The sequence below is a fragment of the Corvus moneduloides genome, chromosome 31, assembly GCF_009650955.1.
Source record: "Corvus moneduloides isolate bCorMon1 chromosome 31, bCorMon1.pri, whole genome shotgun sequence".
NCBI lineage: Eukaryota > Metazoa > Chordata > Aves > Passeriformes > Corvidae > Corvus > Corvus moneduloides.
The window spans coordinates 256,953-273,877 of record NC_045506.1 but is presented as its reverse complement, the minus strand read 5'-3'; the positions used below and the strand labels follow the sequence as shown (position 1 = coordinate 273,877).

General features: G+C 56.0%; 2 protein-coding genes and 1 long non-coding RNA gene across 3 annotated transcripts in view; 2 read left to right on the top strand and 1 right to left on the bottom strand.

Moving 5' to 3' along the window:
* LOC116436928 (zinc finger protein 436-like) overlaps positions 1-16,925 on the top strand; it is a 337,104-nt gene that overhangs the window by 63,728 nt on the left and 256,451 nt on the right. The gene's annotated exons all lie outside the window — the stretch shown is intronic.
* Positions 337-5,824, top strand: LOC116436936. The gene is made up of 2 exons (XM_032094393.1): positions 337-1,260; positions 4,471-5,824. Exons 1-2 carry the CDS (start codon positions 934-936, stop codon positions 4,834-4,836), a joined length of 693 nt encoding a protein of 230 aa, XP_031950284.1. The 5' UTR covers positions 337-933; the 3' UTR covers positions 4,837-5,824.
* On the bottom strand, positions 15,153-16,044 carry LOC116436954. The gene is made up of 2 exons (XR_004237123.1): positions 15,911-16,044; positions 15,153-15,623 (listed from the first exon to the last, which is right to left on the bottom strand). It is a non-coding gene; the product is annotated as an uncharacterized LOC116436954 (long non-coding RNA).

Here is a 16,925-nt window from a genome sequence, read left to right as displayed (position 1 = left end):
ACCGGGGATGAACTGAGCACGGCCCCAATTCCCTGTGTCCTGCACTGCCGGGGTGGGAGGTGGAGCTGGAAGGAGGGAGGGGTGGGAGGAAGAAGTTTTGAAGGGCCTTCTTTTAATTCTCCTTATCCTGCTCTGAGTTTGATAGCAATAAATTCGTATCTCCAGTTTCAAGCCTGCCTGTGACAGTGTTTGATAAGGGAAATCTGTTGGTCCTCAGCTCATAAGCCCTTGGTTAAATTTTCTGTCTCCTGTCCGGCTGTGGAGGGCAGGGAGAGAGCGGCTGTGGTGGGTGCCTGACATCGGGCCAGCGTCCCCCCATTCCAGTGGGACATGTTCCTGTGTGCCCCTGGGCTATGGTGCCACTGTTGCTGTTGCTTTTGTCTTCCTTATGATTTTATCTTTTGCATGAAATGCTTGTGCAGTGCCCCCGCTGTCCCTTGTGTCCCCTGGGCACCGACAGCCCCGGCCCTTGCCCTGCTCCCCCTCCCACGTTCCATCCCGGCTGGCGGAGCCTTGGAGCTGCCGTGGGGCCGTGGGGCTGCCCCGGGGGCTGCGGCCCGAGCCGGGGCCCCTTCCCAGTGCTCCCAGTCTGCCCATCCAGCCTGGAGCAGCCAGCGAGGGCTTCAGCTGGGGCGGCAGAGAGGCGCTGCTGGGGGGTCCCAGCTCCGCTTGGCTTGGGCTGTTCTTCCCAAGCTGGGGAAAAACGACTTTGGGAGTTTTCTGCCACAAATCTCTCCCCTCGTGCACTCAGCCAAAGGGGTTTGGGGCGGTTTTCCCTTTCTCGGGGAAATCAAAGCCATGCACTGAGGCTCCGAATTAGGGGCGGGAGTAGCGAGGCTGCAGGGCTTCCCAAGGAGCCGGAGGCACCCGACACGCAGGGCTGGGCAGGTCGGGCCGGGAGCAGCGGAGAGCTTTGTTTCTCTTCTCAGCTGAATGGCGGCTCGGGCCGGGCCCGTTCCAGGGCTGCTCCTCAGCTGCGGCTTTCCCCTCACGCAGCCCGGGGGGCGCTGGGAGCGCGGGGCGGGGCTGGGCCGTGTGCAGAGCCCGCCCCTCGCTCCGATTGGGCGGTGCTGCCGTCAGTCGTGGTTCTGGCGCGCTGATTGGTCGGAGCGGGGAGCAGCCCGGGCCCGGAGCCGCCGGCAGGGCGGCCGTGGCGCAGCAGAGGCGCCATTGGCGGAGCGTCTGTGCGGGCCCGGGAGCGGCGGCGGCGGCCGGAGCCCGGTGAGGCGGCGGCGGAGCTCGGAGGCGGCCCCAGCGCAGGTGGGAGCCGCGCTCGGTTCTGGCGGGGCTCGGGGCTGGCTGCGGGCGGAGGGGGCGGCAGGGGGCTGTGGCGGGTTCGTTGTGCCGTGTGGGCGCCGTGTTCGCCCTGGCGTGAGGGCGCTGCGGGAGCGGCTGCCCGCGGTCTCCTTCCCGCTGCTGCCTCGGCAGGAGCCGGTGCCGGAGCAGCGCTGGCTCGTCCCGGCTGCTGTGGGTAGGACAGAGGTGGCTGCCCCGTGGCCGGCAGTGTGCGGGAAAGTTCCCGTGGCCAGAGGTTTGTGTCCCCAGAGGAGCGGAGGAGTCGTGTAAAAGTAACTTTATTCGTGGACAAAGGGAGAGGCCACGGGGCATTTCCCGTGGGGTCTGTCCAAGTGTTGGAGGACGCAGCCTCCTTTTTATGCCGATTTGCCCGGCCGCATCTCCGTGTCCCTTTCCGCAGTGGCTGAGGTCCTTGGAAGGTACAGACTTCCCGATCCGCCTGCTGCATGTGCCCCTTAATGTGCACCCCCACTTTGTATAACATCCGATAGTCATGGCTCTGTGAAGTTTTATTTCCTTTGCTCTCTGTTTCACCACTTTTCCTTGGCCATCTCTGTGCCAGGAGCACTTTGAGTCATTTAATTTTCCACAACCTGCTGGTCCTTCTGCTGGAAGAGAATCTGATGGCATCCCAGGGTGAAATGTGGCGTTGCTCATGGGAGTGGATTGGTGGGTGAGAAGGTCAGGAGCTGGAGCTGTGTGCTTGGTTATGATTTGGAGGACAGCTTGTAATCTAATGATGCATTGAAATGATCAGTGGGTTCTCTGGCACCTGGTATGAATTTGTTCGGGTTCCCAGGGGCTGCTCCATGGTGTTGTAGGATTTGTTCTTGTTGGCTGTTCATCTTTTCCCCATTTTGGGCGCTCCCTCCAGCAAGGGATGCATCAATTGACCTCTTTTCTCTGATTAAATCATCACATCCTTGGATTCCCAAGTGATTTCACTGAACTTGTGGCAGCAAAAGCAGCCCAGTGGTCAAACCCACCCTGTATAACACAGAGAGTGCCAGCAGATGTTGGAGTGGGGAGAGGGATGATTCCCCCCCGCTTTTGTGAGTGAAGTTCTCCCAACATTCTCCGTTTGCTGTTTTCCTTTTCAGCTTCAGGGATTTCTGTTGCAGAGTCAGAGATGCTCAGTGTGGGCTCTGCCTTTAGCGATGCAAATTCCGTCAGTGCAGGGAGGCAGAGCTTGGGGTGAGGGGCAGAGGGAATCAGCCCAATTCCTGTGGCAGGCAAGGAGAGCCTGGGACATTGTGCACACTTCCCGCAGCAGAGTTAATTTGCATTTCTAAAGCTCCTCTGCTGGCTGCCTGGAAGGAAGCTTCTCTTCCAGGGCAGCCATCAGGTGAGTCACAAGTGGCCCCCCCAAAAGCGGCTTTTTCCACCCCTTTTTTTTTTTAAAATATTTTTTAACTGTTTATGAGGAAAAGGGTCAGTTTTAAAGCTCTTCCAGTTTTGCAAAATGCAGCCTACAGGTGAACATTGACAAACCCATTCCAAAATTCTGCCATCACTAACAGCCACGCACACACATACACAAAAATGCCCCAAAGCAATAAAGATTTTTGGTTCTTCTCCTCGGACTAAAAATTGACTCTCACACCTTTGGCCCAAACCCAACTGACAATATCAGAGTAGGATTATTAAGAAAAAACATTCTAATGCTGTAATCTTGTCACAGAAACTGCAGGAAGAACAAAAACTCTCCAAGGACCTTTTTAGCATTAGAGGATCAAGGCATTACTTTATTCTGGCCAGGATGTGCAACAGAAATAATTTCATGCACACATAGCCCGGGTGTGCAGAGAAAATCATTCCATGGCACACGAGTTTTACTCAATTTTTCCTCAACTTTACACAGTCTAAACCCATAGAAATCCGTAGGTTTAATGTTCATTGGTTCCAAGTTGGGTAGTTCTTAGTATTTGGTTTCCTATTGGCCCCGGATTGCTTGGCCTCTGATGTTAATTAGGTGCACACTCCTTGATTTCCTTCTCAGCCTTTTCCAGAGCAGGGGTCTCCAGCTGTGCCGGGGGCAGTGTCTGGGGTAGCTGTTCCTTGATGTTTGCTGATGGGCGTTGATGTTTTGTTGATGGTCGTTATCTTTTTTGGGTATCTTTTGGGCTATTCCCAGTCTGTTGAGATGTTAAGCTCATCTCCACTGAGTGGTGTAACATTCCTTAAAGTCCCAAGGCAGGGTCTGTGCCAGCCGAGCTTCCTGTGGAAGAGATTTCACAAGAGACAGGACTGTGGCCACAGACTGCTTGAAACAGACATCCCTGCTCTCCACCCCCCACTAGGTCGAGAATTCCCAGGGTGAGGAATTGCAAACCTCAATTCCAGGGGTGATAATTGAATATCTGCCCTGGGTCTGGCTCTTCTTCTTGCCAAAGCCAATGGCAGCTGCTGTACCCGTGGCATCTTGGTTTCTCTCAGCAGCTTCAGAAGGTGTTTCTTTATTTCCCCATTCATTCTTTCTACCCGAGCCAGACTCTGGGGGTGCCAGGAGGTCTGGACGTCCCACTGTGTTCCTAAAGCAGCCAGAACGGCCTGAAGGATCTTTCCTGTAAAATGAGTTCCCCTGTCTGAGTCTATTGTCTGGGAGGGCCAGGGCAGGAGGCTCAGTTAATCTGCTTTTGAAGCCTTGAAAATTGTGCTTTCCTTCTGGTGTCCATGATGGGGTTTCTTGGCTGGCAGGAGAGGAGTGTTGCAGGGAGAGATGCCTGGCTCCAGAAGCGCTGCCTTTAGCAGGGCCTCAGTAAAAGGCTGTAACCCCTTCCTTGCCTCCCTTGGAACAGGGTATTGCTTTTAGACACCACTTGTCCTGGTTGCTTCAGAGGAATTTGGAGAGGCTCCATATCTGATTTTCCCTATTTCCCTGGGGCTGCCCACACTTCTGGGTTCCCCTCAGCAGAGGCCTTGGCAGACATTTGACACCAAGGTCCAGCAGCATTAGCCTCTGTATCTCCTTTGACAATATGAATTTGCATTCCCACTTGAGCCACCAAATCCCTTCCCAGTAAATTACAATCACAATTAGGAACAAACAGAAATTGATGCATTTCAAACCCATCCCCCACATCTATGAATAGTGGTTGAATAAAACACCCCTGCTCATCTTTCCCACTTATTGCCTGAATAATGAAAGAACTTCTTGACAATTTCCCCCCTTAGGTCTCAGATTCGGAGTGGATCGAGAGGCCCCTGCGTCCATCAGGAGCGGCCTCGTCTCGATCCAGAGGCGCCCTGAATGTTCTCAAGGGCTCTGGTGCGGTGGGTCCCTGGTGTGCTGGGAGCTCTGAGAGCCCTGACAATCCATGTCCATCAGGGGTGGACTTGCTGGTGCTGAGGGTGCTGCTGTCTGTGCTTGCAGTGTCCTTGTGGCCTGCAGCTGGAGCCCTGATTCCTTGGCAGGGGCTGTTTGGGTGGGCTCTGCCGTGCCGAGGAGGGCAATGCCTGTGCCAGGTGCTTGTGGCCGCCGCCGTCCCCTGGGTGCTGGGGCCCCCTTGGGCCCTGCGGTTCATCCCTGGGGGGCTGTAGAAACTCTGCCATGTCCTTTGCCTTCACCTTGGCCTTTTGCTCATCCCTTCTTGCATTCCCCTGCTGAGCCTTTCTGGCCAAGTGCTGCAGGGGCTTCTTGTGCCTCTCCTGCAGCCCCCTCAGTGCCTGTGGGTGCTCATCCTCTGACAGCTGCTGAGCTTTCTGCACAATCATTCGTTTCTCCAGGGACCCAAACAAGATTGATAAAAGAAAATCCTGATCCTTCCACATCCCGCAGCCTCCTGGGGGCTGGGGGCCAGTGCCGGCCCTGCCCGGGGGGTGTTGGGGTCAGGCAGTGCCCGGCGCTGAGCCCCGGCTGCCCCACAGCCCCGGCCCGGCCCCGCAGCTCCCCACAGGCCCCCAGCCCGTGCTGCCCTGTCCTGCTGCTCTCCACCACAGAGAAACACCCTGAGATCCTGAACTTCATTGTTTCCCTGTCCTGGAGACCAGGAATACAGACGATCTGGATCAGCTGGCAAATTTTGAGGATAAGATGTTGCTGAAAAGCCCCCCAGTCCTCACTTTTTTCTCTTCCTGCTCTTTTCCATCTTCCTTTTCCTTTCTTACCACATAGATTCCTCCTGCTGCTGTTTGCCTTAACCATATTCCTGCACCCTGCCTTCAACCAATCCTTTCCCAGCACACCAACACCATCCGTCCCCTGCTGCTGAGACCCCTTCTCAACTTCCCTTTTTTACCCCTGCTGGGTGTCCATGTCCTTAAATACCCAGAGGTATTTAAGGACATTTAATTTAAACTGCCTCCACATTGTCCCCTTTTGTATAGGACACGATGTCCATGGTTGTGTTGAGGCTTTGTTGTTGTTCTGGAAGTTGAGGAATTGAGCAGGAGCTTGGCTGAGCAGCAGTGTGTGTCAATCAGTGCCATTTTGTGGAGCTGATGGTTTGTGGTGTCACTTGCTTGTGTCCAAGTCGGTGTGGCTGTGTCCGAGCAGATTGAGAGCATGTGTTTGTAGGGAGGCGTTGCTGTTGTTCGTTCGCTGGGGGTGCCCGGTTTTCGGGCCATCCCCCCTGGAGCAGGGTGTCCCCCCTTGGTGCAGGCGCGGCCCTCAGGCAGCGCTCAGCCAATCAGAAGGCGCGGCGCTGGTGAGTCAGCAGTTGCCAGGCAGAGCCGCAGCGCCCGGCGCTCCCCAGCTGGAGCCCCCGTGTGGCCCGGCCTTGGCGCCCCCCGCGAGGGGAATTTGGGGAGGTGGGAGGGGGGGAGCGCCAAGGCCGGGCCGGCCCGTGCTGTGCTGGCAGAAGTGGCTGCGGCGGGGGCCGAGTGCGGGCAGGAGCGGCCGAGAGCCCAGCGCTGCCGCAGCCCGAGCTGCCGCAGCTGCATCCCTGCTGGTGCTGTGGGATCCGAGAGCTCTGGAGGGCAGAGCGAGCCAGGGGTGGGTGCTGGGCCTGGGGGGAGGAGGAGAACGGCTGGAGGAGCAGGGCTGGAGAGCAGAATGGTGAAAGGATGGACGTGGGAGCAGCAGGTGGGATTCTGCAGGAGAAGGAGTAGTGTGAGGAAGAGGAGTGTGAGGAAGAGTAGGGACACAGGAGGAGGAGGAGGAGCAGGAAGAGGAGGCACCGCAAGGTTCCAGCACTCGCTGTATCTGCAGCCTCCCCCAGCCCCAGGAGCGTTGCCCCCCCCATCCAGCAGGTGATCAGGGAGGAGGATCCACGATTTTCCCGGGAGTGAATCTTGGTGTTTCTGAGGTTTTTGGTCTCCATGTTGGTGCTTTGGTATTTTTGTGGGGGCTGAATCTTTATAATTTGGAGGGGATTTTGTCTGAATCTTGATGTTTTGGGAGATTTGGCTCTGTGTCTTGATGTTTCGGGGCATTTTGGTCTGAATCGTGGTGTTTTGGAGGTGTTTACAGACACAAGATGCCTGGTGATGGACTTGGGGAGGAGGAACCCCCAGCCCAAGGTGCTCACCCCTTGCTTTTCCCCCCAAACCAGGATTTGTCATTCCCAAGGCGTGGCCGGATGGAGGAGGAGGAAAAGCCCCGGAGATGCTGCACGAGGAGGGGCTGCAAACGCAGCCCAGAGAGATCCAAGGAGGAAAGAGCCTCCCTGTGCCGGGAAGGCAGCCGGAGATCCAGGGGGAGCTTGGAGGTGGGGGAGAAGCCTCAGGGCGGGGAGAAGCCCCACAAGTGCTTGGAATGTGGGAAGAGCTTCAGGTGGAATTTCAGGCTGAGGGAACACCAGAGGATCCACACTGGGGAAAAGCCTTATGAGTGTGGGGAATGTGGGATGAGCTTCAGGTGGAACTTCAGGCTTAGGGAACACCAGAGGATCCACACTGGGGAGAGGCCCTATGAGTGTGGAGAATGTGGGAAGAGCTTCAGCAGGAGCACCAACCTGATCCAGCACCAGAGGATCCACACTGGGGAGAGGCCCTACGAGTGTGGGGAATGTGGGACAGGCTTCAGCCAGAGCTCCACCCTCATCCAGCACCAGAGGATCCACACTGGGGAGAGGCCCTATGAGTGTGGGGAATGTGGGAAGGGCTTCACCAGCAGCTCCAACCTGATCAAACACCAGGTGGTCCACACCAGGGAAGGGCCCTATGTGTGCTTGGATTGTTGGAAGAGCTTCTGGCACAGCTCCGAACTGAAGGTACACCAGCGCACCCACACTGGGGAGAGGCCCTACGAGTGTTCTGAGTGTGGGAAGAGGTTTCACACCAGCTCCAATCTCCTTGTGCACCAGCGGATTCACAGAGAGGAGAGGCCCTTCCGCTGCCCCGACTGCAGGAAGGGCTTCAAACACAACTCCAACCTTATCATCCACCGGCGAATCCACACCGGGGAGAGGCCCTACGAGTGTCCCCAGTGTGGGAAGAGCTTTTCCCAGAGCTCAAATTTGACCCAACACCAACGGAGGCACCACTAAGGGAAGCCCTGCGAGTGTCCCAAGTGTGGGAAGAGCTTCGTGCGCTGCTCCAGCTCCATCCCCCGTGGGAGGATCGGCGTTGGATGATCCCCAGTGACCCCCGTTGGGCAGAGCCCTGGTGACCCCCGTTCCGGGTGATCCCCGCTGGGTGGGGAGAAGGTGTTGGAGAGATTTCTTTGCCTTCTCCTTGTGCTGCTGGGATTTGGTTGGGAATAAATTCCCTCCCTGTGCCCAGGCTGGCTCTGTTGTGCCGGTGCCCGGGGCGGGATCTCTCCTATGACCTTCCTGCAGATTGTTCCATCTCTGCTGTCCATATGGAAAGATGCGAAGATCCCTTTTGCTTCACACAGTTAAATGTCTGACGGGTCACACGGTGGTGCCTGTACAGATACACGTCTGGAGAGAAAGCCAAACATTCATCGCACTCTCTCAACACCCACAGAGCCTGAACCAAACTCTACAAGGCCACGCAGCTTTACACAGAAATTCATACATTGATAAAACTGTACAACGGGATGCAGGTTTACACAGAAATTGATACACAGGAAAACACAACAATCTGTGCTGTGTGAATACACCGACTTCTGTATAAAAATGGCTCCGCACGGCGGGAACCGATACAGAACTGTGCGATTACCAAAGGACCCATCGACACTTCCACACCCTTGTAACTAAAGACACAGGACTGTAGAGCTCTCCAGCTCCGTACATTCCTGTCTGGGGGTGACTTTATGATGTGTATCCCCTATCGCTGCTCTCTGCCCAGAAATCAATCCTGTGCCTTTCTGTGCCTTTAAACTGAGCCCAACGGGGGAGAGAGAAAAAACCGAGCGAACTTTTCAAAGCGGTTGTTCAAGGACACAGACACACACTCCTCTGCGTTCTGCTGCGGCAGCGAGAAGAGCGGAGGGAGCGCCCTGCTTGCTTTGCAGCGCGCTTTCGGCTCCTTTTCTCCGGAGGGAGACGGAGAGTTGAAGTTTGTTTTCCTGGGACTTGGGCTTTTTCCCTTCTTCTCTTCTGGACTGTTTCAACGTCAGAACACACCGGGAGAATTTTCCACCGAGGCCCTGGAGGACACCAACCCAGCTCCAAGGAGGAGGAGAGAGAGCACACCTACAGAAGGACTCTGAAATCTTCCCAGGTTTCTCTCCACAGCGAGAGGTTTTAGTATTCAGCATTATTATCCTTTTCCTGTGTGTTTGTTAAATAAAGAGGTTCTTTTTCTCTTTCACTTTTCTCAGAGGAAAATATTTTTTCCCAGACCTGGTGGGAGAGGGCTGGTTGTAACCTGCCTTCTGTCAGAGGATATTTTCCTCCAAATTTGTCCAAAGCAGCACACTAAAATAAGTCAGTATTTATTTTGAGGGAAAATGATTTCTAATGGCATTTTGAGGGTCAACAAATACAAAGATAATAGTAAGGATAAATACAAAGAAATAAATACAAAGAAATACAAAGAAAATACAAAGAGGTGAAACAGGAGTGGAGCTCACTGGACTGGTCCTTGGCAGAGCCCGGGCAGACCCTGCATGAATTTGGCTGCCTGAATGCAGCTCTTGCCCGGGCCCCAGGGGTGGCCCCCTCTGAGTGTCTCTCCCAGCACCACAGGGATGTTCCTGCCCCTTCCCTGGTGCCCCTTCCCTGGTGCCCCAGGATGCTTCCCTGCCCAGCGCCTTCTGGGGCCACCCAGACACCTCCCTAGGCCTCTGGGGGCCCCGTGGCATGGTGCAGACAGGGATTGAATCAAAGCTTCCTTGGAAGATGGAGGCAGGAGAATATTGCCCGTGATCTTCTTTCCAGCTGCCCTCCACACTCCTGCAAATCCTGCTGGGACACTCAGGCTCTCCATTCCGGGGCTCTGCAGCTCCTGTGCAAACCCATCCATCACTGTGTCCCCTCTCACATGGATATCAAGAAAATGACACAGCAATATCTAGAAAATGTGAACTTGATTAATTTGACTGCTCTAAAATTCTACAGCTGGGGGGTGACTGGAAGACTACGGGGTGAGAACCTTATGCCTCCAAAAAGGGTCAAGAGTTTGGAACTGGAACAGTCATGGAAACTTCAGCTTCTGGGGGAAAAGGTGCCCTTCCTCCTCTCTCCCTTTGCTTTATACATCTGATCTGGAGTCATATGGTTGGAACATCCCCTTGGCTGATTTGGGTCCGCTGGCCTGGCTGTGTCCCCTGCCAGATTCCTGCCCACTCCCATCCCCTCTGCTGGGGGAAGGAATGGCAGAGGGACAGCGCTGCTGGGCAGCAGCCAGAACACCGCTCTGTTCTCAGCACCCATCCAGCTACCAATGCAAAGCACAGCCCTGGAAGGCCCGTGAACTTTCCCTCAGGCAGACGCAACACACGGGACTTGAGCTGCCAGCAGCCCAGGTCACCCTCTGCCAGCCCCGCTCCTTGCACCTTGTGTCCCCCTGGAGCAGAGGGAAGTGCTGAACGAGGAGCCTGCCAGCGCCGGGCAGAGGCAGCCCCGTGGGAGGGCAGAGCAGGCCATGAGCAGGACGAAATGCAGCCCCTGCGGGCAGCGCTGCTCCCCGGCCGCTCGGGGCGGGCAGCGGCAGCGGCGGGGCCGTGCCCGGCGCGGTGCCCTCGTCCCCGGGGCTGTTGCTGTTTTCTTGTCCGCTTCTAGGTGCAAATGGGAGACTGCTGCTAGGAGGATTACAATAAAAGAATGAAAACGCTCTTTTTGCCGAGTTTGGATGTCAGTCCAAGAGAGCAGCTCAGCTCTCAGCTGTCTGCCTCCTCTGTGCCAAGCCAGCACTTTCAGCCTGGAGCAAAGGCCCTCTCTGCAAAGAACCTGCTGGCTGCTTTCTTTCTGCTGCTGTTCATTGACACAGGCAGAAAAGCAGCAACCTGGTTTGGATGCTGAGTCTGTCCAAACAGGTGAACTTTGCCATGGGAAGCCAGGACACGGAGTCTTGAGCCCTGCCCAGCGTCATAGCAATCACCTTTGTTGCTGCCGTGTATTGTCACTGCCGAGGGTGAAACCCCACGGGAGCACATGCCCTGTCTCTAGAAGCCACAGCCGAGCAAAGCACTGTGCTCTACAATCTTCCATCAGGAGGTTTCTGGTGTGTCCAGCATTGCTTTCAAAGCAAACCAGGGAGAAGGCAACTGTGTGTAGCCAATGGAGAGGGTCTCAGACTTGCTGAGTCCTGGGTCTTCGAGGTGAGATCAGTTTGGAATGAGTGTGATGTGGAACTCGTGCAAGGCAGAAAAGGGGAGCACGGAAAGGAATGAATAGTGGCTGTGAACATCTTGGCTTGTTTCTTTCCATTTTCATTTCACTTCTGGGAAGCTGTTTTGCTTTTGCGAGAATCTTCTCCACACTGCTGTTTGCTGTTTTCAAGAGCCTTTCCTGGAGAACTTTGTAGGAGATAAGAATAAGAATCGTTTTTACCTTTGTTAAATATGTTAAAACTGTTCAATTCTGTTCCCAGTAAGGCACTCTGGGAAGGGCTCAGATGCAGATGGGGCAGGCGGCTGAGTGTTGCTTGATAGTGAGGCAGTGACTGGTTGGGGAGATGCGAGGACCATGTGAACAGAAAAGCTGATTGCAGGCAGGGGCACATGAGCAGCGAGCCTGCAGCTGCAGCACCCAGTGAGTGCTTTTCTCGGATAGGTTTCAGTTCAGTTCTGTTAAAGTTCGGTTCAGTCCTGTTGAGTTCAGAGTATAAAAAGACTCAGTTTGCTACAATAAATTGATCTTCTCCAGAGGTATAAGGAGGTCCGTGTGCTTTGCCGCCCATTGCTACAGAACTGGCTCGAGCTCCTGTCACAGGATGTGCCACCACTTGCAGCTTCTCTTGGCCTTGCACACTGCGTGCAGCTCGACTCTTGCAGCAAAGCAGGACCAAGGTTTTGAGACCTTGACCACTTGTCCTTTCTTCTGGTGAGCAGGAGAGTTGTGCCATGGCTGAGGTTTTCATTGCTGCTGCTCTATTCTAAGGAAACATGAGGGGCTACCAGGAATTGTTAGGGAATACAGGGCTGGGGGAATTCAGAGAAAGAATCTGCAGAGCCTGCAGCAGGAAGTGGAGAGTTGATTGCCAATCCTTCCAAGCTCTCGGTGGACATCTTGCAAGTGATGTGGAATGTGAAAATGGTCTGACAGAGGCAATTGTTTTCTGAGTTCAGTGTAGATGATTGCACATCTGGTGCATTGGTGTGCAAATCGAGAGTACAGTCAGTTCCTTGGAAGCAGCAGAACAAGCTGGAGCTCTCCGAGCAGATGACTGAAAGAATCTGCAAAGGAGAAATGCAGGAAATGACTCGGTCAGCCTTGCCTGGAAGAAGGGTAATTTTCTCTAATAATTACTAATCCTTTCCCTTGGCTTTTGACTTTCTTCACAAGGCCATTTGCATCCCAGCTTCAGCACGATGCGAGAAGCCCGGGCTCACAGAACTGCGTGAAAGATTCCTCCGCAGCGACACTCGGGTGGAAAGGGGAGCGGGGCGCCCGAGCACCCTCTGGGGAAGCCTCCTGCCAGGTGGAATTTGTGCCGTGCCGGGAGAGGAGGAGGGGGGAAGGATGGGCGCTGTGTGGCAGCAGCAGGAAGTCTGGGCCGCAGGACATTCCACCTGCGCTGCTGCCCCGCAATCGGCGGCCGTGTCCCCGGGGCTGCGGCCCTGGCACCGCGTTCGCTGAGCTGCCGACGCTGCGGGAGCTCCCTGGGCTGGGCTCAGGCTCCCGCTGGCACTGGGCAGCAGGCTGTGCTCTCGCTGTGCTCAGCAGCAGCGGACAATGCCTCTGGACGTGCACGTCTCCTGCTGCTGGGAAGAAGCAAGGAAGCGAGTCGAGAAGTTCTGGTTTCTCTTTGTCCTGGTGGATTTTTTAATTTCATTCCATGCTCCAGAGGCAGTTGCTGTGCTGGCCTCTGTCAGCTGGTTCTATTTCAAGAGCAGCAGCAACAGGACTGTGTTTGAGCGCTGGCAATGGGGCCTGTATGGCTTTCATTCTCCTCGCCTTCGTGCTTGGAGGCTGGTGGACATTCCAGTATGTGCTGATCCTTATGCCTGTGACAAAAAGACTGACTTCAGTGCCATGAAAGCACGGTGGGTAGCCCTGACTGAAAGAGGCAATTGCAGTTTGGCTGAAGAACTTCAGGCAGCAGCCAGAAGGGCACAACAGCAGCCGTGATCTCCAACTCACAAGGCAAAGGCAACAGCAGCATCCCGATGGCGCATCACGGTGAGTGAAAGGGTGCGGAAACGCGATCATTTCTTCCTCTGAAGTTTGGTGCAGGGCAGCCCAGGCATGCTCTGAGGAATCAGGGGTGTTTGTGGGTGACTGCTGTTCTGCTGAAGATATTCAATTAGAAAAAGAAGGTGTTCTGCCATTGGAGTCTTGACATCAGTGCTTCGTCAGCAAGACCCGGCTGCTCCGTTCTGCGCTGGGTCCAGTGCAGGCAAAGGGCTGAGTGTGTGAAGTGAGTCCTGTTTTTCAGCCATACAGCTCTGTCCTGTGCCACTCTCTGCTGACATGAAACAGGAGGGAGCAGGCTGACCTTGGCTGGGTGCCAGGTGCCCACTAAGTGGCTCTATCAGTCCCTTTCCCAATGGCCCAGGGCAGAGAATAAGATGGAGAACAACCAGCAGGGTGAGATAAGGCAGTTTTATTACAGAGAAAGAGAAAAGAGAAGAGAAGAGAAGAGAAGAGAAGAGAAGAGAAGAGAAGAGAAGAGAAGAGAAGAGAAGAGAAGAGAAGAGAAGAGAAGAGAAAAGAGAAAATAAAAGATGAGAAAAAGAGAAAGAAAGAGGATTCTGCATGTGTGCAGGCTAAGGAAAAAAGCCAAGCTCTATTTGCCATTAGCAGCGATGTTCGGACACTTCCCAGCAAGCTGGGCTTCAGCACATGGAATGGTCTCTCCGGGAGGGAAACGTTGAGGAATCGTGAAAGATCCCCCTGCCCTTCTTCCTCTCTCCCTTTGCTTTATACATCTGAGCTGGAGTCATATGGTTGGAACATCCCCTTGGCTGATTTGGGTCTGCTGGCCTGGCTGTGTCCCCTGCCAGGATCCTGCCCACTCCCATCCCCTCTGCTGGGGGAAGGAATGGCAGAGGGACAGCGCTGCTGGGCAGCAGCCAGAACACCGCTCTGTTCTCAGCATCCGTCCAGCTACCAATGCAAAGCACAGCCCTGGAAGGCCCGTGAACTTTCCCTCAGGCAGACGCAACACACGGGACTTGAGCTGCCAGCAGCCCAGGTCACCCTCTGCCAGCCCCGCTCCTTGCACCTTGTGTCCCCACAAGCAGACACCAAGTGTTTCTGCTGCTCCCCCTCCTGCACAAATCCACAGAGAGCTGGGATTTTTCCAAGTCTTGTGTCTCCGTTGTGCCGTATTCCCAAAGAAGCAGCAGCCCCTCACGATGAACTCGGCGAGTTATGCGGATGCTTGTCAGCTCCACTGCCTGCCTAGAAATCTGGAAACTGCTTCTAAATGCTGCTCCCTGCAGGTCTTGGGCACCGACTGACACAGAGCTGGGAAACAAATCCCCTGGCTGCTGGCTGACAAGGTGAGTTTCGCCAGAGTCAGAGCTCTGTGGGAAATCTCTATCCACGCCTCTCCTTTGAATAGATCCGCACCCGGGGTGCGCAGGGACGTGTCCTGTATGGAAAGGAAGGACTGTGCCAGCACCGTGACTGACACTTTCCCTCTCCGTGTGCGTTGCAGAGCCACGGGTACACAGACGTGATGGAAACCCTCGCACAGCCAGAGCCTTCTGTCCCTGCAGAACGGAGCGCGGCGGGTGGGGGCGGTTGGTGGGCAGCGAGTCCCGGACAGCGGGCGAGATCCGGCTCCACAGCTGCCAAGCCCCGCTAAGGCTTAATGCCGCCTCCTCGGCAACAGGAAAGGCCTTCAGCCTCGTCCCTGCCCAGAGGGGCAGCGCTGGCCTGGCTGCACAGCTCGTTTTCCCCACAGGTCACAGGAGATGAGATCACAACGCTTGCAAACACCGACTGCGAGCCACAGCTCTGGGTGCTCACCATGAACCTCAGCTCTGCGAGCGCTGTCTGCCCCAGGCTCCAGGGGATGCAGTGGGAGCCCGGCTGGGCTCTGCCCTGGGACCGTCCTCCAGGGACAGCTGCACACAGGGAGCATTTGGTTGCCACAAAGAGCCAGGCCATGGCTGCAGGGAGCTGCTCCAGGTGCAGCCTGCACTGCTGTGTGCTGTGCTCTGGGGCTGCTGCTCCCCACAGAGGGGACTGCACTGGGGTGCCAGAGGAGACAGAGAAGCTCCATCTTAAGCCTAACTGGGCTGGGTGGCTGGGCTGGGAAGAGTGGCGAGGGTCAAGGGCGTTCACAGAGCTCATCCTGCTCTGTAAAGAACGAGGAAAAGGGAGTGGGAACCCAGCAGTGAGCAGAGCTGAGGCCTGGAGAGCAGCTCTGAATGACACCCAAATCTCACCAGACCTCTGAGACATTGCTGTTCTTCAGCCAGTGACAACATGAGTCCCTAAACCTGGGGCTCACTCTTCCTCGTGGCCAGGGGCATCAAGGAAGGCTACAGTGCAATGGGGACTGCGGTGAGCTGGGAGCTCACTGGGGGAAAGAGGGAGCACTTGTGGAGCAAAAGGCAGGTGGGGGAGAGAACTGTTCAGAGAAGGGCTGAGCTTCAGCTTGAGCAAGCTGAAAAATGTCATTGGGGATCTTCCCAGACTGATTTCATTTCAGAAGTTACTGAACAAGTTTGTTATTGGGGGGGTGTCATATTTTCCCCAGGAGGTGCACGCTCTGCAAACTTGAGCTGCACTGCCGAGCTGCTCAAGCACGTCTCTGCTGCAGGTCACGGCGTTTCTTCTTTGGCTTCTCGTGGCCCCGGGGCTGAGCCGCAGCAGAGCCCTGGCGGAGCCCAGAGCAGCCTCAGCATCCACAGAGCCGGGCTGCAAGGAGAGAAAGCAGAAAGCGCCCGTCAGCTGAAGGCTCCTGTCCCCCTTGTCCCAGCCGCCCGCGGTGCCCAGGCCGTGCTGGCCGTGCTCAGAGCGCTGCCCAAAGCTGCCCAGCATTGCTGCCTCTGGCAGGAGAGCAGGAGGGCAGGACACGTGCCCAGCCTGCAGCCGGCCGTGGCACAGCCACCTCCTCAGCAGCTGCCCAGAGCGGGATGCTGCTGCGCTCGCTGCCGTCTCCCAAAAGCCCTTATCCCAGCCGTGCCAAGAGGACGGGCACCCACCTCACGCCTCCTGCCGCCAGAAGAAAAGCTGCTCCCAAATGGTGTCCTCAGCCTTCTCCAAGGGCACGTCCCACCCACGCCGCAGCTGCTCCCAAGCACTTTGCCATCCGGACCAGACAGCACCTAGAACACTTCCTTTGGAAAAACAAACCATAAATCAATGAAAAGAGATTACAGACAAAAAAGGGGAAACAAAAAGGTAAAAAATCTTCTCTCGGCTGGGGCCTTGAGGAAGGCCCAAGCCCGCCATGCGAGGGAAAAACCCATCCACGGGCCAGGGCAGCCCACGCTTTCTACCTTCCCCCTGCACTGCCCCCAAAAGTCATGCTGAGCCCAAAGCAAACAAGGGCAGTGGAGCAGCCCAAGCCCTTCCTTGCCTGCAGAGCAAAGCAGCCCATGCACAGCTTGTGGTGTCCAACCTCTGCTCCCACCATGGGGCTTTGTTTGTGTCGGGCTGGCTGCCCCAGCCCCAGCCCCAGCGCGGGGCACGGTGGGTGCTGGGGGCTGTTGGCAGGGCCAGGAGCAGACTCCCAGTTCAAAACCAGCCCAGCCCATCCCCCCAGCCCTGCCAAAAAGCAGCTTGGCAGCCGACTGAAGAATTGGTTGCATCCGCCCCAGCAAAGGGGGGAACCTTTGCTTCCCGGCCAGGCTGTGCAATGCCCAAATCTGGGAGCATCCCCCTGCGTGTGGACTCATCTGCAAATTCGCCGTGGAGCCTGGCTTTGGAGAAGGTGCCACAATTGAAGTCCATCATCTTCAGCTTGCCAGGTGGAGGAAGAGCTTGTCATCCTTGATGTCACCCTCCATGTCTCCAGCAGCAGCAGCCGCACCTGGCACAGCTTCTCCAGGGGCTCCTTCTTCCCTGGGGCTGGAGCAGGCTGTCAGTGCTCTGCCCAGGGCCCCGGCTGTCGCTGAAGCAGGACAAGCAAAAGCAGCTGGCATGGGGGCCACCAGTGCTGGGAAGAGCAGCTCAGCTCCAGCAGCAGGGCTGCGCGTGCCCAGCTGAGGAGCCCTG

What these genes read in the sequence shown, in the direction of transcription:
- LOC116436936 (XM_032094393.1), top strand. Translation starts at nt 934, where the DNA reads ATGGCGGCTCGGGCCGGGCCCGTTCCAGGGCTGCTCCTCAGCTGCGGC. An exon ending in CGGAGGCGGCCCCAGCGCAG is followed by an intron (nt 1,261 to 4,470) that starts GTGGGAGCCGCG and finishes TTCCCCCCTTAG; the next exon opens with GTCTCAGATTCGGAGTGGAT.